The sequence below is a fragment of the Vigna unguiculata genome, chromosome 5 (genome assembly GCF_004118075.2).
Source record: "Vigna unguiculata cultivar IT97K-499-35 chromosome 5, ASM411807v1, whole genome shotgun sequence".
NCBI lineage: Eukaryota > Viridiplantae > Streptophyta > Magnoliopsida > Fabales > Fabaceae > Vigna > Vigna unguiculata.
Window position 1 is genome coordinate 11879809 of NC_040283.1, and position 23237 is coordinate 11903045.

The 23237-nt window shown below is 33.0% G+C and overlaps 1 protein-coding gene across 1 annotated transcript; it reads left to right on the top strand.

Moving 5' to 3' along the window:
- The first annotated feature begins 17137 nt into the window (after positions 1–17137).
- Positions 17138–20715, top strand: LOC114183685 (mitochondrial substrate carrier family protein B-like). The gene is made up of 7 exons (XM_028070795.1): positions 17138–17691; positions 19027–19203; positions 19302–19448; positions 19590–19691; positions 19793–19863; positions 19946–20013; positions 20204–20715. Exons 1-7 carry the CDS (start codon positions 17509–17511, stop codon positions 20437–20439), a joined length of 984 nt encoding a protein of 327 aa, XP_027926596.1. The 5' UTR covers positions 17138–17508; the 3' UTR covers positions 20440–20715.
- The last annotated feature ends 2522 nt before the right edge of the window (positions 20716–23237 follow it).

A 23237-nucleotide genomic window follows, 5' to 3' on the forward strand; every position in this document is an offset into this window, starting at 1 on the left:
GAATAACAACAACACAATTCAAGGGTTTTAAAGAGATTGTGAATTTTGAAAACAATTAGAGAATGGGGATTTAGGGTTCTGAACAGATTTTGGGGTTTGGAGGTTTTATATTGGAAAGAAGTTTAAAGGAGAAGAAAATTTCACCAAACCATTTTTGTGCCAGACGTAGTTAACTAGGTTACTAATGTAGTCGACTTGCTTCGAAATATAACACAGGGAATATAAAAAATGCAAGACTAGTTAACTAGCAAGTTGACTATTTTATGCAGAAGGATAAAACCTGATGCAGAAATTACAAAGTCTGATGCAGTATGAAACAATAGTTAACTACGAAGTTGACTACGTAATGCAAAAACAGAAAATCTGGTGCAGTGATGACAATTCTGGTGCAGTATTTGGATGATAGTTGATTTATAAGTCGACTATTTTAATGCAGAATGGTAAAATCTGATGCAGATTTTTATGCTGTAAATGCGAAATCAAGTATGCCTAATTCATTAAAATGTTGAAGAATAGCAACATAGATGTAACAACACAATTTGTATTTGTAGAAACACTTTTGGTAGTAAAAGATTAATTTTTGTCCTAAGAAACATCATCAAAAAGTGTTAAAAGTTGTTTTACTCGTATCATTATTAAGCTGGGAATGATTCAAACTTATTTTTACTTATGCAGCCCCAAAAATAGTACCACATTGATCATTAAGCTTTTCATAACCCCTGCAAAAACAAGTAAAATACATCTAGGTACCCACTTTGAAGTTGGGTCCTTTCATGTTAGACAAAACATTTGAATTCTTGGCTATCCATTTATATTTACCTTCAGGAACACCATGCTTTTTAAAGTAACATTTATTCGATGTATGACCAGATTTGCAACAGTAAAAGCATACAATAGAAGATGGTTTACTCATGTTAATGAATTTCCTTGATTCTAGTTGACTACCTAGTTGATTTTCGTGTTCTGCATATCCTATGCCTTCTCTATTCAGTACACTTCTTTGGGAACCTAGCATAGCATCTAGATAATTTCTTCCTAGAGTGAATCTAGTTAATGTACTCATTAGATATTTGATTCTCTCTAATTGTTTGGAACAATTTTCACAATTAAGCACACTCTTTTTGCAATCACCACTTTTATGTTTTTCAATATTTTCAAGCTCGGTTTTCAATTCTTCATTTTCTGTTTCAAGCTGTTTTAATCTATTTTCAAGCCACCTATTTTCACCTTTATGTCTGTTATTAGAGTATTGCAACTTTCTAGCCTCTTCATGCAACTCATTATATACATCAAGTAGTTGATAGAACCTAGTTTCATAACTTTCATCAATAGATTCAAGATCAAGATCACTTACACTACTGTCAGAGGATTTTGTATCAGCCATCAAGCATAGATTTGTTTCTTCTTCATTGCTTTCACTTGAATCACTAGAGGTACTGGAGTCATTATCCTCCCAAGCAATATACGCTTTCTTCACTCTCTTGGATTTGCTTGTGGCCTCATTTTTTTCTTCCAACTTCTTTTTGATCTTGAGAATTGGACACTCAGGTTTGATATGACCAGATTTACCACACTCATAACATGTTGGAACGCTGGAAGATGACTCTTGCTTCTTGGAAGAGAATCTTCTATTTCCTGCAGCAGATTTTCCATTTGATTTATTTTTGTACTTTAAAAACTTTGAAAAACGTTTTACCATCAGATTTAGTGCCTCAGAATCAGAAGCTTCATCCTCTTTTTCTGCAGCAGTTTCTTTATCCTTGGTTTTGCTTCTTCCGTCAGTTTTTGCAGCAGCTTTTAATGCAATGCTTTGCCTTTTCTCTCATTCCTCTTTCCTCTTTTAAACGTCCAAGTTCCAATTCATGCTCTCTTAATTTTCCAAAGAGAGTTGCCATACTCATTGTGGTGAGATCTCTTGATTCAGAGATTGCAGTAACCTTAGGCTGCCATGCTCTATTCAGACTTTTCAGAATTTTGATATTCAATTCTTCCTTTTCAAAGACCTTTCCCAATGCTATGAGATGATTCACAATATGAGTGAACCTTTTTTGCACATCATAGATTGTTTCCTCAGCCTTCATCCTAAACATTTCATATTCTTGAACTAATGTGTTCTTTCTAGCTCTCTTGACTTCATCCGTGCCTTCATGAGTTACCTCTAACACATCCCACATTTCTTTTGCGGATTGACAAATTGATACCCTGTAGAATTCATCCAATGTTAGTGCAGATGAGATTATATTCTTAGCTCTCACATCATAATGAGCACGTTTATTTTCATCAGGAGTCCAAGATAGAAAATCTTTAGGTATAGCTTTTCCTTCCTCAATTTTTGTAGGTATGAATGGACCATTAACAATAGCATCCCACACACCTTTATCAACTGATTCTAAAAAGATTTTCATTCTGATTTTCCAGAAAGGATAGTTATCTCCAGAAAATAAGGGTGGTCTGTTTATTGAAGCCCCTTCAGAAAAAGTCTGTGAAATATTGGCCATCTGTTAGGATCTAGTCGACTATGTATTCGACTAACCTGCTCTGGTGCCACTTGTTAGAATTGATGCAGCAATATTTCACAACCAAGAGGGGGGGGGGTGAATTGGTTTTAACAAATCTTGCCCAGTTTTAGCACTTTGAAATTGTTTTGATAATAACCTTTGCTTTTGAATCAATTGAAATGGTATAGTGTGATGCTTGATGTACGGAGCATTTGTACTATAACAAAATATAGAGGGAAAGAGATAAAGCACACAGAAATTTATACTGGTTCGATTCTTACGAATCTACATCCAGTTCATCTAGCAAACCACAGCTAGAGATATTCACTATATCACAAGAATTTCAAGATTTACAAATACACTTGATAAATCTAAATTCTAAGATAAAGGAATACAAATGCAAGGCATCCACACACTTGCACAACCACACAACAGCAAGGCTATCACACACACTTGCTTTAACAACCAAAAACAGCAAGGCTATCACACACACTTGCCTTAACCAGAAAATAGTAAATCAGAGAGTTTCAAACTATATTTAGAACACAAGAACACAGCCCAAAGATTAGATTGAGTACACCTTTTCCAAATCTGAATTTTCTTCTTCTTGCCAAGCCAAATTTGATGTGTCTTGATGAAATTCTCAAGAAGATCTTCCAAGATAGCTCCAAGAACCTGTTCCACACTTTTCTTTCTTTCTTTTGATTGCACAACTTATTTTTAACAGCAGGTGCAGAGTCCATTTTATAAAACCAGTTGCTGTCAGCACGAGCCTAGTCGACTACATTAGTTGGCTAGTCGATTATCGGGGCAACAGATTAACAGATTCAGGATTTTACACACATAGTCGACTACATTAGTTGGCTAGTCGACTATCGAGGCAGCAGATTAACAGATTCAGGATTTTATACACATGTCATGTTAACCATTGTCATGCTATGTCATGTTAACTATTGTCATGCTATTATGGACATCATCAAAAACATTTCAAATACATTTAATCAACAACAATCTCCCCCTTTTTTGATGATGGACAAACTTGCATAGAACAACAAACCTTTCTCCCCCTTTGGACATGATCAAAAACAGGGATAAAAAAAACAATGCAGAAAATAGCCAATCTCAATGAAGTATATAGCTAAAAGCATTCAGAACCATGGGCTACCTTTGCTCCCCCTACCTTGAAACTACCTATATGATGAATAGGCCAATGAACTCATAGAATGTCATAACTATGGAATGCATGTCATTATATAATATGGTATCAAAGTAAACTGTAGCAGAAGCAGATAAGAGAAATTGGAATATCAAAGTACAAGCAACATTCTCAAATCAAGTACCAAGAAAAGAGCAACATGGACTTAATGGCAAACCAAATACAACAAATTTTATCATATTAGCTAAAAGTACAATCAATCACAAAAGAACAATCTTGATCCCAAAATCTAGATGCATGGTTACTCCCCCTAGGAACAAACACCCAACACCTATAGGTACTTTCTTATAATAGATTTTCAAAGATTAAAATGTAAAAAGTGTTGGTGAGAGATGCATTATCAAAGCATCATGTAATCAATTTTGCAGAAGATTAATTGATATGGATCTTGGCATAAACGAATATCACAGAGAAAAAAATATAAGCACAACAATGTAGAGAAAACAACCTTGTAATTGATTATCCAGTTGATTATTTTATGCAGAAAAATATGAAAAATGCACATTTTACTTCAAACAAGTTATGTTTAGTATGACAAAGTAATGGTTCTTCCTTTTTAGTGAACAAGCATGCAATAAATCCAAAAGATAAGTTGTTAAAAGCACAACGAATGATACTAAGCAACTTATATTCACCATATGTCTTTAGCAACTATTTAACAAAGTGGTGTGAAACTTCCCCTTTTTGGCATTAGCAAAATAAGGGTATGAAAGAAGAAATATTCAGTACCAATTTCACAAATGTGGATCAGACAAAGAAGTGGAGAAAAACATATAATGGAGAAGCAAAAGATGTGCCTTATATCAGCTATCAAATTAGATTGGGCATTGTACAGATTAAAACCAGATTAAGCTAAAGATGAAAGCAAAAGAAGAAGGATAGCAATATTACAACCCATTAATCGAACATTTCAGGTTATGGAGATGCTTCCTCATCTTCAGCAATGGCAGCGGAAAATTTCTCTTCTTCTTCCTCAGAAGCATATGAAGGATGCGGGAAGAACGAATAACAACAACACAATTCAAGGGTTTTAAAGAGATTGTGAATTTTGAAAACAATTAGAGAATGGGGATTTAGGGTTCTGAACAGATTTTGGGGTTTGGAGGTTTTATATTGGAAAGAAGTTTAAAGGAGAAGAAAATTTCACCAAACCATTTTTGTGCCAGACGTAGTTAACTAGGTTACTAATGTAGTCGACTTGCTTCGAAATATAACACAGGGAATATAAAAAATGCAAGACTAGTTAACTAGCAAGTTGACTATTTTATGCAGAAGGATAAAACCTGATGCAGAAATTACAAAGTCTGATGCAGTATGAAACAATAGTTAACTACGAAGTTGACTACGTAATGCAAAAACAGAAAATCTGGTGCAGTGATGACAATTCTGGTGCAGTATTTGGATGATAGTTGATTTATAAGTCGACTATTTTAATGCAAAATGGTAAAATCTGATGCAGATTTTTATGCTGTAAATGCGAAATCAAGTATGCCTAATTCATTAAAATGTTGAAGAATAGCAACATAGATGTAACAACACAATTTGTATTTGTAGAAACACTTTTGGTAGTAAAAGATTAATTTTTGTCCTAAGAAACATCATCAAAAAGTGTTAAAAGTTGTTTTACTCGTATCATTATTAAGCTGGGAATGATTCAAACTTATTTTTACTTATGCAGCCCCAAAAATAGTACCACATTGATCATTAAGCTTTTCATAACCCCTGCAAAAACAAGTAAAATACATCTAGGTACCCACTTTGAAGTTGGGTCCTTTCATGTTAGACAAAACATTTGAATTCTTGGCTATCCATTTATATTTACCTTCAGGAACACCATGCTTTTTAAAGTAACATTTATTCGATGTATGACCAGATTTGCAACAGTAAAAGCATACAATAGAAGATGGTTTACTCATGTTAATGAATTTCCTTGATTCTAGTTGACTACCTAGTTGATTTTCGTGTTCTGCATATCCTATGCCTTCTCTATTCAGTACACTTCTTTGGGAACCTAGCATAGCATCTAGATAATTTCTTCCTAGAGTGAATCTAGTTAATGTACTCATTAGATATTTGATTCTCTCTAATTGTTTGGAACAATTTTCACAATTAAGCACACTCTTTTTGCAATCACCACTTTTATGTTTTTCAATATTTTCAAGCTCGGTTTTCAATTCTTCATTTTCTGTTTCAAGCTGTTTTAATCTATTTTCAAGCCACCTATTTTCACCTTTATGTCTGTTATTAGAGTATTGCAACTTTCTAGCCTCTTCATGCAACTCATTATATACATCAAGTAGTTGATAGAACCTAGTTTCATAACTTTCATCAATAGATTCAAGATCAAGATCACTTACACTACTGTCAGAGGATTTTGTATCAGCCATCAAGCATAGATTTGTTTCTTCTTCATTGCTTTCACTTGAATCACTAGAGGTACTGGAGTCATTATCCTCCCAAGCAATATACGCTTTCTTCACTCTCTTGGATTTGCTTGTGGCCTCATTTTTTTCTTCCAACTTCTTTTTGATCTTGAGAATTGGACACTCAGGTTTGATATGACCAGATTTACCACACTCATAACATGTTGGAACGCTGGAAGATGACTCTTGCTTCTTGGAAGAGAATCTTCTATTTCCTGCAGCAGATTTTCCATTTGATTTATTTTTGTACTTTAAAAACTTTGAAAAACGTTTTACCATCAGATTTAGTGCCTCAGAATCAGAAGCTTCATCCTCTTTTTCTGCAGCAGTTTCTTTATCCTTGGTTTTGCTTCTTCCGTCAGTTTTTGCAGCAGCTTTTAATGCAATGCTTTGCCTTTTCTCTCATTCCTCTTTCCTCTTTTAAACGTCCAAGTTCCAATTCATGCTCTCTTAATTTTCCAAAGAGAGTTGCCATACTCATTGTGGTGAGATCTCTTGATTCAGAGATTGCAGTAACCTTAGGCTGCCATGCTCTATTCAGACTTTTCAGAATTTTGATATTCAATTCTTCCTTTTCAAAGACCTTTCCCAATGCTATGAGATGATTCACAATATGAGTGAACCTTTTTTGCACATCATAGATTGTTTCCTCAGCCTTCATCCTAAACATTTCATATTCTTGAACTAATGTGTTCTTTCTAGCTCTCTTGACTTCATCCGTGCCTTCATGAGTTACCTCTAACACATCCCACATTTCTTTTGCGGATTGACAAATTGATACCCTGTAGAATTCATCCAATGTTAGTGCAGATGAGATTATATTCTTAGCTCTCACATCATAATGAGCACGTTTATTTTCATCAGGAGTCCAAGATAGAAAATCTTTAGGTATAGCTTTTCCTTCCTCAATTTTTGTAGGTATGAATGGACCATTAACAATAGCATCCCACACACCTTTATCAACTGATTCTAAAAAGATTTTCATTCTGATTTTCCAGAAAGGATAGTTATCTCCAGAAAATAAGGGTGGTCTGTTTATTGAAGCCCCTTCAGAAAAAGTCTGTGAAATATTGGCCATCTGTTAGGATCTAGTCGACTATGTATTCGACTAACCTGCTCTGGTGCCACTTGTTAGAATTGATGCAGCAATATTTCACAACCAAGAGGGGGGGGGTGAATTGGTTTTAACAAATCTTGCCCAGTTTTAGCACTTTGAAATTGTTTTGATAATAACCTTTGCTTTTGAATCAATTGAAATGGTATAGTGTGATGCTTGATGTACGGAGCATTTGTACTATAACAAAATATAGAGGGAAAGAGATAAAGCACACAAAAATTTATACTGGTTCGATTCTTACGAATCTACATCCAGTTCATCTAGCAAACCACAGCTAGAGATATTCACTATATCACAAGAATTTCAAGATTTACAAATACACTTGATAAATTTAAATTCTAAGATAAAGGAATACAAATGCAAGGCATCCACACACTTGCACAACCACACAACAGCAAGGCTATCACACACACTTGCTTTAACAACCAAAAACAGCAAGGCTATCACACACACTTGCCTTAACCAGAAAATAGTAAATCAGAGAGTTTCAAACTATATTGAGAACACAAGAACACAGCCCAAAGATTAGATTGAGTACACCTTTTCCAAATCTGAATTTTCTTCTTCTTGCCAAGCCAAATTTGATGTGTCTTGATGAAATTCTCAAGAAGATCTTCCAAGATAGCTCCAAGAACCTGTTCCACACTTTTCTTTCTTTCTTTTGATTGCACAACTTATTTTTAACAGCAGGTGCAGAGTCCATTTTATAAAACCAGTTGCTGTCAGCACGAGCCTAGTCGACTACATTAGTTGGCTAGTCGATTATCGGGGCAACAGATTAACAGATTCAGGATTTTACACACATAGTCGACTACATTAGTTGGCTAGTCGACTATCGAGGCAGCAGATTAACAGATTCAGGATTTTATACACATGTCATGTTAACCATTGTCATGCTATGTCATGTTAACCATTGTCATGCTATGTCATGTTAACCATTGTCATGCTATTATGGACATCATCAAAAACATTTCAAATACATTTAATCAACAACAATCTCCCCCTTTTTTGATGATGGACAAACTTGCATAGAACAACAAACCTTTCTCCCCCTTTGGACATGATCAAAAACAGGGATAAAAAAAACAATGCAGAAAATAGCCAATCTCAATGAAGTATATAGCTAAAAGCATTCAGAACCATGGGCTACCTTTGCTCCCCCTACCTTGAAACTACCTATATGATGAATAGGCCAATGAACTCATAGAATGTCATAACTATGAAATGCATGTCATTATATAATATGGTATCAAAGTAAACTGTAGCAGAAGCAGATAAGAGAAATTGGAATATCAAAGTACAAGCAACATTCTCAAATCAAGTACCAAGAAAAGAGCAACATGGACTTAATGGCAAACCAAATACAACAAATTTTATCATATTAGCTAAAAGTACAATCAATCACAAAAGAACAATCTTGATCCCAAAATCTAGATGCATGGTTACTCCCCCTAGGAACAAACACCCAACACCTATAGGTACTTTCTTATAATAGATTTTCAAAGATTAAAATGTAAAAAGTGTTGGTGAGAGATGCATTATCAAAGCATCATGTAATCAATTTTGCAGAAGATTAATTGATATGGATCTTGGCATAAACGAATATCACAGAGAAAAAAATATAAGCACAACAATGTAGAGAAAACAACCTTGTAATTGATTATCCAGTTGATTATTTTATGCAGAAAAATATGAAAAATGCACATTTTACTTCAAACAAGTTATGTTTAGTATGACAAAGTAATGGTTCTTCCTTTTTAGTGAACAAGCATGCAATAAATCCAAAAGATAAGTTGTTAAAAGCACAACGAATGATACTAAGCAACTTATATTCACCATATGTCTTTAGCAACTATTTAACAAAGTGGTGTGAAACTTCCCCTTTTTGGCATTAGCAAAATAAGGGTATGAAAGAAGAAATATTCAGTACCAATTTCACAAATGTGGATCAGACAAAGAAGTGGAGAAAAACATATAATGGAGAAGCAAAAGATGTGCCTTATATCAGCTATCAAATTAGATTGGGCATTGTACAGATTAAAACCAGATTAAGCTAAAGATGAAAGCAAAAGAAGAAGGATAGCAATATTACAACCCATTAATCGAACATTTCAGGTTATGGAGATGCTTCCTCATCTTCAGCAATGGCAGCGGAAAATTTCTCTTCTTCTTCCTCAGAAGCATATGAAGGATGCGGGAAGAACGAATAACAACAACACAATTCAAGGGTTTTAAAGAGATTGTGAATTTTGAAAACAATTAGAGAATGGGGATTTAGGGTTCTGAACAGATTTTGGGGTTTGGAGGTTTTATATTGGAAAGAAGTTTAAAGGAGAAGAAAATTTCACCAAACCATTTTTGTGCCAGACGTAGTTAACTAGGTTACTAATGTAGTCGACTTGCTTCGAAATATAACACAGGGAATATAAAAAATGCAAGACTAGTTAACTAGCAAGTTGACTATTTTATGCAGAAGGATAAAACCTGATGCAGAAATTACAAAGTCTGATGCAGTATGAAACAATAGTTAACTACGAAGTTGACTACGTAATGCAAAAACAGAAAATCTGGTGCAGTGATGACAATTCTGGTGCAGTATTTGGATGATAGTTGATTTATAAGTCGACTATTTTAATGCAGAATGGTAAAATCTGATGCAGATTTTTATGCTGTAAATGCGAAATCAAGTATGCCTAATTCATTAAAATGTTGAAGAATAGCAACATAGATGTAACAACACAATTTGTATTTGTAGAAACACTTTTGGTAGTAAAAGATTAATTTTTGTCCTAAGAAACATCATCAAAAAGTGTTAAAAGTTGTTTTACTCGTATCATTATTAAGCTGGGAATGATTCAAACTTATTTTTACTTATGCAGCCCCAAAAATAGTACCACATTGATCATTAAGCTTTTCATAACCCCTGCAAAAACAAGTAAAATACATCTAGGTACCCACTTTGAAGTTGGGTCCTTTCATGTTAGACAAAACATTTGAATTCTTGGCTATCCATTTATATTTACCTTCAGGAACACCATGCTTTTTAAAGTAACATTTATTCGATGTATGACCAGATTTGCAACAGTAAAAGCATACAATAGAAGATGGTTTACTCATGTTAATGAATTTCCTTGATTCTAGTTGACTACCTAGTTGATTTTCGTGTTCTGCATATCCTATGCCTTCTCTATTCAGTACACTTCTTTGGGAACCTAGCATAGCATCTAGATAATTTCTTCCTAGAGTGAATCTAGTTAATGTACTCATTAGATATTTGATTCTCTCTAATTGTTTGGAACAATTTTCACAATTAAGCACACTCTTTTTGCAATCACCACTTTTATGTTTTTCAATATTTTCAAGCTCGGTTTTCAATTCTTCATTTTCTGTTTCAAGCTGTTTTAATCTATTTTCAAGCCACCTATTTTCACCTTTATGTCTGTTATTAGAGTATTGCAACTTTCTAGCCTCTTCATGCAACTCATTATATACATCAAGTAGTTGATAGAACCTAGTTTCATAACTTTCATCAATAGATTCAAGATCAAGATCACTTACACTACTGTCAGAGGATTTTGTATCAGCCATCAAGCATAGATTTGTTTCTTCTTCATTGCTTTCACTTGAATCACTAGAGGTACTGGAGTCATTATCCTCCCAAGCAATATACGCTTTCTTCACTCTCTTGGATTTGCTTGTGGCCTCATTTTTTTCTTCCAACTTCTTTTTGATCTTGAGAATTGGACACTCAGGTTTGATATGACCAGATTTACCACACTCATAACATGTTGGAACGCTGGAAGATGACTCTTGCTTCTTGGAAGAGAATCTTCTATTTCCTGCAGCAGATTTTCCATTTGATTTATTTTTGTACTTTAAAAACTTTGAAAAACGTTTTACCATCAGATTTAGTGCCTCAGAATCAGAAGCTTCATCCTCTTTTTCTGCAGCAGTTTCTTTATCCTTGGTTTTGCTTCTTCCGTCAGTTTTTGCAGCAGCTTTTAATGCAATGCTTTGCCTTTTCTCTCATTCCTCTTTCCTCTTTTAAACGTCCAAGTTCCAATTCATGCTCTCTTAATTTTCCAAAGAGAGTTGCCATACTCATTGTGGTGAGATCTCTTGATTCAGAGATTGCAGTAACCTTAGGCTGCCATGCTCTATTCAGACTTTTCAGAATTTTGATATTCAATTCTTCCTTTTCAAAGACCTTTCCCAATGCTATGAGATGATTCACAATATGAGTGAACCTTTTTTGCACATCATAGATTGTTTCCTCAGCCTTCATCCTAAACATTTCATATTCTTGAACTAATGTGTTCTTTCTAGCTCTCTTGACTTCATCCGTGCCTTCATGAGTTACCTCTAACACATCCCACATTTCTTTTGCGGATTGACAAATTGATACCCTGTAGAATTCATCCAATGTTAGTGCAGATGAGATTATATTCTTAGCTCTCACATCATAATGAGCACGTTTATTTTCATCAGGAGTCCAAGATAGAAAATCTTTAGGTATAGCTTTTCCTTCCTCAATTTTTGTAGGTATGAATGGACCATTAACAATAGCATCCCACACACCTTTATCAACTGATTCTAAAAAGATTTTCATTCTGATTTTCCAGAAAGGATAGTTATCTCCAGAAAATAAGGGTGGTCTGTTTATTGAAGCCCCTTCAGAAAAAGTCTGTGAAATATTGGCCATCTGTTAGGATCTAGTCGACTATGTATTCGACTAACCTGCTCTGGTGCCACTTGTTAGAATTGATGCAGCAATATTTCACAACCAAGAGGGGGGGGGTGAATTGGTTTTAACAAATCTTGCCCAGTTTTAGCACTTTGAAATTGTTTTGATAATAACCTTTGCTTTTGAATCAATTGAAATGGTATAGTGTGATGCTTGATGTACGGAGCATTTGTACTATAACAAAATATAGAGGGAAAGAGATAAAGCACACAGAAATTTATACTGGTTCGATTCTTACGAATCTACATCCAGTTCATCTAGCAAACCACAGCTAGAGATATTCACTATATCACAAGAATTTCAAGATTTACAAATACACTTGATAAATCTAAATTCTAAGATAAAGGAATACAAATGCAAGGCATCCACACACTTGCACAACCACACAACAGCAAGGCTATCACACACACTTGCTTTAACAACCAAAAACAGCAAGGCTATCACACACACTTGCCTTAACCAGAAAATAGTAAATCAGAGAGTTTCAAACTATATTTAGAACACAAGAACACAGCCCAAAGATTAGATTGAGTACACCTTTTCCAAATCTGAATTTTCTTCTTCTTGCCAAGCCAAATTTGATGTGTCTTGATGAAATTCTCAAGAAGATCTTCCAAGATAGCTCCAAGAACCTGTTCCACACTTTTCTTTCTTTCTTTTGATTGCACAACTTATTTTTAACAGCAGGTGCAGAGTCCATTTTATAAAACCAGTTGCTGTCAGCACGAGCCTAGTCGACTACATTAGTTGGCTAGTCGATTATCGGGGCAACAGATTAACAGATTCAGGATTTTACACACATAGTCGACTACATTAGTTGGCTAGTCGACTATCGAGGCAGCAGATTAACAGATTCAGGATTTTATACACATGTCATGTTAACCATTGTCATGCTATGTCATGTTAACTATTGTCATGCTATTATGGACATCATCAAAAACATTTCAAATACATTTAATCAACAACAATCTCCCCCTTTTTTGATGATGGACAAACTTGCATAGAACAACAAACCTTTCTCCCCCTTTGGACATGATCAAAAACAGGGATAAAAAAAACAATGCAGAAAATAGCCAATCTCAATGAAGTATATAGCTAAAAGCATTCAAAACCATGGGCTACCTTTGCTCCCCCTACCTTGAAACTACCTATATGATGAATAGGCCAATGAACTCATAGAATGTCATAACTATGGAATGCATGTCATTATATAATATGGTATCAAAGTAAACTGTAGCAGAAGCAGATAAGAGAAATTGGAATATCAAAGTACAAGCAACATTCTCAAATCAAGTACCAAGAAAAGAGCAACATGGACTTAATGGCAAACCAAATACAACAAATTTTATCATATTAGCTAAAAGTACAATCAATCACAAAAGAACAATCTTGATCCCAAAATCTAGATGCATGGTTACTCCCCCTAGGAACAAACACCCAACACCTATAGGTACTTTCTTATAATAGATTTTCAAAGATTAAAATGTAAAAAGTGTTGGTGAGAGATGCATTATCAAAGCATCATGTAATCAATTTTGCAGAAGATTAATTGATATGGATCTTGGCATAAACGAATATCACAGAGAAAAAAATATAAGCACAACAATGTAGAGAAAACAACCTTGTAATTGATTATCCAGTTGATTATTTTATGCAGAAAAATATGAAAAATGCACATTTTACTTCAAACAAGTTATGTTTAGTATGACAAAGTAATGGTTCTTCCTTTTTAGTGAACAAGCATGCAATAAATCCAAAAGATAAGTTGTTAAAAGCACAACGAATGATACTAAGCAACTTATATTCACCATATGTCTTTAGCAACTATTTAACAAAGTGGTGTGAAACTTCCCCTTTTTGGCATTAGCAAAATAAGGGTATGAAAGAAGAAATATTCAGTACCAATTTCACAAATGTGGATCAGACAAAGAAGTGGAGAAAAACATATAATGGAGAAGCAAAAGATGTGCCTTATATCAGCTATCAAATTAGATTGGGCATTGTACAGATTAAAACCTAATTGAAGAAATACAAGACAAAGAAAAAAAATAAGAGAAGAAACATATAATGAAAGAGTAACATGATGATACAATTCAAAGCTGTAATTTAGAACATTTTGTCAAAGTGACATGGTGTATCAAATGAAGAGCAAAACACAAAAAGAGGTAGTAAAAAAAACTCTTATCAAATAAGAAAGGATCATTGAAGATTTGTCAAAATCTAAACAATGATGCATATCAATTGAAACACCTTAACAAGGAAGTCACCCTAAGAACCCATAACATAAATCACCTCAAATTTTATTACACATTTACTATAATATTTAATATTCTACTTTTGCAAGTGTTTGTTGTCTTTGTAAAGAGAGCTCTTATCTAACGAGAGCTCTTATCTAATGAGTACATGGAAGGGCAACCACCACTCAATTACTATGTTCAAAGGAATTTTTAGTTTGACCATTGAAGACTAAGAAGAACATTACCTAGTTAAAATAAGAGAAATTGGAGATAACACATCTAGTTGGTGTTATGTTAATATTTTGTAAAAGTAGTAATATTTAATAGGCTTAATTAGGATTTAATTCCCTCATAAATTTGAGTATTTCAATTGATTCCTTGTTAAATATTTTTGGACTACTAAGTACTTAAAATTTTATACTTTTTTAATTAAGTCTCTATTATTTAAGTTTTTTCATTAACTAGATAACATGGATGTTATCTTACCTAGCTTACTTGTCGCTATGCGTTAAGAAATGTGAGATTTTGTGGTTAATATAAAATGTTATTATTATTAATATAAAACGATAAATGACTTTTATTACTTAATTGAAAACATGTTAGATAACTAGATTGTCGTGTTCCTCGATGACTTTGATGTCATCACCTATAACGACTAAGGGATTGTCATTGTCACCACCATTTATGAATGTTTTTGATAATGATAAAATTACCACAAAAACCCTTTATTGGTTGTTAGTTCTCAGTAGTCGGTCTCCTGGGTAAGCATTGGTTCGAGAGTCGATGTGTATAGCTTCTTAAGTAACCAGTACACGGTACTGACCTTTATGGGATAGGGTCAGGTACATGTACTATAGGAATAATGTCTTCTTTGGAGTAGCCAATACCCAGTACACGACCTTGGCGGAATAGGGTCGGGTATGGGTATTATGGGAACATTATCTTCTTTGGAGTAACCAGTACCCAATACACAACCTTGATGGGATAGGACCCAGTATGGGTACTATGAAAATAATGTCGTCTTTAGAGTAACCAATACCTAGTACACGACCTTGGTGGGATAGAGCTGAGTACAAGTACTATGAGAATAATGTCGTCTTTAGAACAACCAATACCTAGTACACGACCGTGGTGGGATAGAGTTGAGTACAAGTACTATGAGAATAATGTTTGTTTTAGAGTAACCAATACCCAATACACGACCTTGTTGGGATAAGATTTGGTACATGTATGGAAATAATGCCTTCTTTGGAGTAACCAGTACCAGTACACGGTCTTACTGGGATGGGGCTAGGTATGAGTGTTATGGGAATAATGTCTTCTTTAGAGTAACCAGTACCCTGTACCCGACCTTGGAGAAATGTGATTGAATATGAATACTGATATATTTTGTATAATTAGTAACTCTAACCTTGAATGGATAAAGCTCAGTACAAGTAGGACATCCAATATTATAATTAGGAAAATAAAAAGTTAATAAAAAAAATAATATAACACTTTATATTATTTAGATATAAGTTTAACAAAAAAATTATATATGAAATTTTCTTTAATATAACAGTAATAATATATTTATAAACTATTATTCAACCAATACTTTGTCAAATAATATTTTTAAACTTTTAAGACACTAAATATTTTTTTTTTAAATTTGCTTATTACTAAATTAAAATTTTAAGACTGAAGGTTTAATAAAAAATATTTATATTATTAAAAGAATAAATGTGATTTTTCTAGAATATTATGCATGTGAAATATGTTTTTTATTTTTTTGTATTTATTATTTTTTGTATTAAATTGTTGATATTTGAATTTGAGATTTGATTGATATTCACTTGTTGTATCAATAAATTAGTTAAAACATTCATAATTAGATGTGTTTAGAAAAAAAAAATTATCCCACGTTGTACCAGTAAATAAGTAATATATATATATATATATATATATATATATATATATATATATATATATATATATATATATATAATTTAAATTGAATTTAAAAGAAATAAATTATATTCTATACAAATATTCTTTTTGTTTAGTTTATTATATTTTAGTTATTATTTTAAACTTGTTAAACATTTTAATGTGATTAGAATGTATATACTTTATCTAAATGTTGTTTCAAATATTTTTTATCAGGCCAATAAATATAGCCTGAATAAATTAATTAAAAATATATTATTTGACGAACTAATAAATTTTTTATCACAATAATGTAAATATAATCACATATAATTATTTTATTTTATTTTATTGTGACTGGTGTCATCTATAATGATAAAAGCAAGTGAATAATATTTACTAATAAATAATTCGAAAAATTAAACTATTGATAAAATATAAAATTAAAATAAATTTTTAATTATTATAGGAAGAAAATGTATATATAAAAAACTAATTAATTTGTCAAGACAAAATAAATTGTTATGCATAAAAAGAAAAAGAAACAGTGATAAATTAATAATAGTAATATTAGTAACGCTATAAATCATATCTTTCAAGAGATAAATTGTTTTCACCAATAAGTGTCTTATACTGTTATTAAGCCAATAAATACAGAAAGTGTGAATATTTCACTAACAGATTCATAGTAAATTAAAAGTATAAAAAAAAAATCAAAAAATCTTATGCATTTAAAAATAAACATATTTTTTGATAATAAGTAAAAATATTCATTTATTTGTTTCATGTATGAAGAAAGAAAATAAAAATATACTTTAAATAAAGATAAATAATAAGTTATAATATAATAACTAATCTTATCAATTAAATATATGATTATAATAAAAAGATATTTGGGCAGATAAATAAATTTTGTTAGTGAATCTAAGTATTTCGATATTAATATTTAAGATTCACATAATTTTTATAAATAAAAGAGGCTTAAAATAGACACGCAACAGCTACACCGTAGAAGAAATCACGGCACCGTCCCATTCCGTAAAACCCTAATCCCAATTATCGTTCACACCTAAACCCTTTCCCCTTTTTCTTTTTGTTATTTTTCTTCACATCCAAGGTTTCAGCTTCTCAGAATCAAAGCTTTCTTCACCTCTTTGTTCTCCTTCATCTTCACGCCCCGTTCCTTGTCCAGTAGAAGAAGACCCACCCACCACCCAGCACTAATGTAACAACCACCCATTCTCCTCTTGGAAACCGCGATTCGAGGTTTCGGAGCTTAAACTATCCTCGAGTGCTCTTAGAAAAGACAAAAAGATAACAAGGGTCTTTTATTTCGTTTGAAAGATAAAATTTTTAGGGGTGGGTATGGAAGCAGCGAGAGTGGGTGTGGGGGTTGAAGGTGGGAATGGGAGCAATGTGAAATTGTTGCAGCCGAAGGGTCAGCAAGTACAAGTGGGAACGGTGTCTCAGCTTCTCGCTGGAGGACTAGCCGGTGCTTTTGCCAAGACCTGCACTGCTCCACTTGCACGCCTCACCATCCTTTTTCAGGTTTGTTTCTTTGTTTGTTTAACTGTGATATAATGAATGTGTTTGACTTTAGGGTTGCCTAACATGTCATGGGGGTGGAATTTTAGGTTTTGGTTGAAATGGGATGACGTTTTAGGTTTCAGGTCAAGGAAATTTCACCTTCTCAAAGACATTCATATACATCAGATTTCAGATTTAAATACATCATATTTGAATTGATCTCATTTTAAATTATTTCATCTTTTAAATGACAATTAAATTTTTAATTGGATAAATTATCATCAAATTCAACAAAGTATTTAAATATCAAATAATTATTAAACTAAAAAAATATAATCTTGTAGTAGATCTTGATTGATGTTATTTTTATTTTTGTCAAAGTTTTTCAAATCTCTTTTATTATAATTACAAAACTTTTTTCTCAATTTACATTTTAAGTAGATTATTTTCAAATTATGAAATGTTAGATGTGGCCAAATACATAGCATTGAGTAGGGCTCATGCAAGTCCGGGTCGAGTTAGAGTAAAGCCAGATCAATCTGAACCTAAATCAAGTCAAGCCAAGTAGGTCTGAGCAAGTAGGATCGAGCACAAGTCTGAGTCGAAATTTGCCTGGACCTAGGACGAGTCTAGTTGGCTTGGAACTAAGTCAAGTCGGTCTAGCTCAAGATTAGCCAAGTAGGAGCAAGTCCACATTCAGTAGAGTCAGTGCCATTCCACATTCATCCGAGTGAGGGTTGGCCCATGTTTAGTGAAGTTGGGTTAGGTCTAGACCGGTCCTAGTCTGATCAAGACTAGGTCTGAATTAGCTCGATGAAGACAAGGTCAAGTTGAATTTGTGTAGGACCAAGTCAAGCCAAGTTAGTCCGAGCTAAATTGAGTTGAGTTGGTTTGGACAAGTTGAGTCCAGTCAAGTTGGCTTAGGTCAAGGTTGAGCTAAGTTGGCTTGGGCTTAAGTCGAGACTAGTCTCTTTGGGTCCGAGTCAAGCTAAATTGGGCTAGGCCCATCGGATTGGGACCCTAAGTTGGGAACTCACGTCAAGTTGAGCATAGCCTATTTGGGCTCAGTCGACCCAAACTATGAAGACTGAAATATGAGTTTAAGAATATGAGTAATTTCAAATTCTTACTTTTTTGGTGGAATTTGAAATGTTTTAATTTCAAGTTATTCAATTACTTTATTGAAATTCTAGAATTTCAATTTCTTTCAAAATTCATTACCCAACTAACATATTTTGTCCTAAGCATTTCGAATTCTCTAAGAAAATGTGTTACCCTCTTAAAATGTTTTATGTAATTAACACATTATTAACTAGTGTATTATCTGACTATTTTTACATGCATTTACTTTATCAGGTTCATGGTATGCATTTTGAGATGGCAGCATTGAGCAAGCCTAGCATTTGGGGTGAGGCTTCACGTATTGTCAATGAAGAAGGATTTAGAGCATTTTGGAAAGGCAATTTGGTGACCATAGCCCATCGCCTCCCTTATTCCGCAGTCAACTTCTATGCTTATGAACGCTACAAGAATGTAACGTCTGATGCTCTTTACATAATATTTATGTGGTCTAGTTGTTGCTTAAGTTTCTTAACTTTGAATCAATTTCATTGTTTTGTATTCTGTTACAGCTATTACAAATATTTATGGGGGAGAATCATCGAGGAAATACCAGTGCAGATCTGTTTGTGCACTTCGTAGGTGGTGGTTTGTCTGGTATAACATCTGCTACAGCTACATATCCTTTGGATTTGGTGAGAACACGACTTGCAGCACAGGTAATTGCCAATTATCGTTATTTGAAGAATTTTGGATCTCAGTTGCTTGCATTGTGTACTGGTTAGATTTTAATTGGCACTTACTATTTCATTGACTTTGATCCAGTTTGTAATGACTTTTGGGATTTTATTTCTCTGCAGAGAAGTTCCATATACTACAGGGGCATCTCACACGCTTTTAGTACCATTTGCAGAGAAGAAGGTTTCTCGGGTCTCTACAAGGGACTTGGAGCTACATTGTTGGTATGCTCATGATGTATTTTCAATTCCTCTCTTTAACTTCTTTATGTCTAAACGATCCTGCTATATTTTACAATTGGCATAACTTGTTTTGTATGGTACAGGGTGTTGGACCCAATATAGCTATAAGCTTCTCCGTTTATGAAGGCTTACGTTCTTTTTGGCAGTCCCAAAGGTGAGTATCTGAACTTGCAATGAATTGAGAGTATTTTATGTGGACGGTTTTGTGGATATTTAATTTTTTCTTTGAAATTTAGGCCCGATGATTCTACTGTCATGGTCAGTCTTGCTTGTGGCAGTCTTTCAGGTGTTGCATCTTCAACAGGTTGGTGTTTACTGATAGTTGTTGTCTCCAATATCAGAATCAAAATTTTAATTTTAAGAGTTTGAGTTAATAGTATTTCCAAATAAGTCATTTCAGCTACAATCTAATCAAGCACATTTTCTTCAAATAGCAATTTCCTCATCTGGTATGAATCATTCTTACTTTAATTGTCGTCTCTTGCAACGTGCAGCAACATTTCCTTTGGATCTTGTAAGACGCAGAATGCAGTTGGAGGGAGCTGGTGGTCGAGCACGTGTCTATAATACCAGTTTATTTGGGACATTTAAGCACATAGTTCGGAATGAAGGACTACGTGGTTTGTACAGAGGCATTTTGCCTGAGTACTACAAGGTTGTTCCCAGCGTCGGCATTGTTTTTATGACGTATGAGACATTGAAGATGTTTCTATCAAGCATTCCAAGTTAGGAAGCACTCTGTTTTTATCCTATGTGATGATTCATTGCTATTTTTATCCTTTAGAAGGAAATTTTGTGATGGATTTGTATTATTGTCGTCGCCTTGGGCACAATTTTGTATTTGTATAGGTAGTTATAATCTAGCGAGTTACAGCAATTGTACCAAATCGAATTTTAGGTCAGAGTCATGGATGATTAGAGAAAGAGTTTGGTTGTAGAATTTTCCACCATTGAGATATTATTAGTGAATGTATCACTCTATTAATGTTAGCATTTGATTCATCTTGCCCACGATGTTCTGGGGATTCTTTGTTTTGAGAAGAACATGAATTATATGTTTTCATCATTGAAATAGTCGCATACATATTTATTCTAAAGCATTCCATTATTAATTATAATGCATGCGGGAACTACTACTAATTATGGTAAATATACATTTTATGTTTTCATTCAATAGTACAAAAAGAAATGGGTTAAACATTTTAACTTGAAAATGTTGCTGGCCATTTTTTTTTAGTATATCGCATTGTTTTTTGGGTATATTGGATTGGATGCAATGAATAATAACAGATAAACATGAAAAGGGAAAAATAATTGTAAATCAGAGATAATCTTAAGCAGAACCAAAAGACAGCATTCTGGATTTTATAATATAAATAAATAATATTACTAATTACTAAACTATACATGTATAAAGTGGATTCTCTATTGGATTCTCTATTTTTGTGTTCATATTTTTATTTTTAATTTTATTCTTTTATAAATAACTGATTTTTTAAATCAAAACAATTATTTTATATTTTTATTTTTAAGTAACAGTTTTGCTAGATTTACCTATTTTATTCATTTAACTTTTCTTTTAAATTAATCAGTTTTAAACTAAAATAAATATTTTTAATAAAAAAACTCTATACAAAACAAATAAATAAATATTTATAACAAAAATTTAAAAATTATTTATATTCATTTTCAAACTTAAAAAATAAACACACATGTGTCATGTCTTTTCACCTGTATAACTAATACAAATTAAATTTTAGTAATATAATAATTGGCTTTCTTAAAATTAATCTAACACCTCAGTTAGAAGGTATCCATCATCCGCATGAGGTCGGCAATTTTAGGAAAAACAGCTAAAGGCTGATACTAGGGATGTTAAAAGTATTCGTATATGCAGATAAAATTCTCAATGGATAGGAAACAGATATTAAAAATGGATATCCGCTACTCGTGGGTACGGATATTTTTGATACCCGCATGTTAACGGGACGGGTACGGGTATCATAGTATCCGTACCCGTGAATACCCATACCCGCTAAACTTTAATTCACAAAAATACCCTATATATATATATATATATATATATATATATATATATATATATATATATATATATATATATATATTAGTAAAAAATATTCTGATCTAATTTTTTTTTCAAGCATCAATTGGAGAAAGTGGGTGGATTTGTTGATCAAAGCACTAATTAAAGAATTTTCATTGTGTTGAACGTAATTTTATATTTATTTTTATGATTATTTGGTCTTGTATGAAATTGAGTGTTTGGACTTTATTTAAAATTTATGATAGTGATTTATTTTATTTGAATTTATAATTAAATATTTAATTTTTAAATAATTTTGTAAATATCCACTCGTGTGGATACCCACGAATATGAAAAAAGTAGACGGGTACCCGCATAACGGATACCCGACAGATATGGGTACGAGTACGGGGCGAATATTTATCCAACGGATAGGGTACGTGGGAGCTACTACGCGTACCTTACCCACCCCGTTGACATTCCTAGGCCATACACTTGTCATGGGTAGCGAGTGAAGTCGGGTGAAAAAGCTAAATTACTTAATTCAAGGATGGTTTTTTATGAAGTTTGTATTAAAATAATTATTTTATAAACAAATTATATCGGAGATGTTTAACCTTTGGAGCCCTGCTGGTTGATATATGAACAACGTACCAAAATTTTAACTAATATATTATTGGTGATAAATTAGTTTCTAATTTTAAATTAGAAACTTTTTTGGTAACTAAAACCTTGATATCTAATGTTAGGGACCAATTTAGACTTTAATTCACAAATTAATTATATTTTTGTTTAATTAGTAGTTTAGTCCCTATATTACTTTGATTCATTTTGATTCCTACATTTGTTTTTGACTCAATTGAGTCCCCATATGACTCAATATTTTTTTTCATTAAATTGACATTAACACTGTTTTCAAGTATCATATGTCAAAATTTAGGTCTGTCACGTAATAAAATTTGGATCATCTTCTATCTTGGAATTCCTTTGATTTTGACATGTAACACTTCCAAGTAGAAGAAGATTCATATTTTTACACGTAACAGACCCATATTTGATTCTTGATACTTTGAGGTATCGTTCACATGAGTCATATTGAGTTTTTTTTTTGACAAAAATAGGGCCTCATTTGAATCTTTTTTAAAATATAGAGACGCAATTGAGTAAAAAAAAAAAATATAGGAACCAAAAATAATCAAAGGCCTAAATATAAGGACCAAATTACTAATTCAACCTATAATTTTTTATTTAAAATGATGGCTATTTTAGATACCAAAAATTTTAGTTTATAAAATGGTAACTGTAATAGCCAAGCGCGTCCCGACCTTAAAGCGATCTATGGCCCATCTACGGTCGGCCCAATCACGCCCAGGGTCCATATTAAAACGGCAAAGGATCATAGCGTCAAGGTGGATCTAGCAATCGCGTGGGACGCGGAGGAAATCTCGTTTTGTACGTGGCGGAACCATCTCATCACGTAGTCG

Coding starts and splice junctions, on each gene's coding strand:
- LOC114183685 (XM_028070795.1), top strand. CDS start 17,509: ATGGAAGCAGCGAGAGTGGGTGTGGGGGTTGAAGGTGGGAATGGGAGC. Junction 19,204..19,301: donor CTTATGAACGCTACAAGAAT/GTAACGTCTGAT, acceptor ATTCTGTTACAG/CTATTACAAATATTTATGGG. Junction 19,692..19,792: donor GACTTGGAGCTACATTGTTG/GTATGCTCATGA, acceptor TGTATGGTACAG/GGTGTTGGACCCAATATAGC.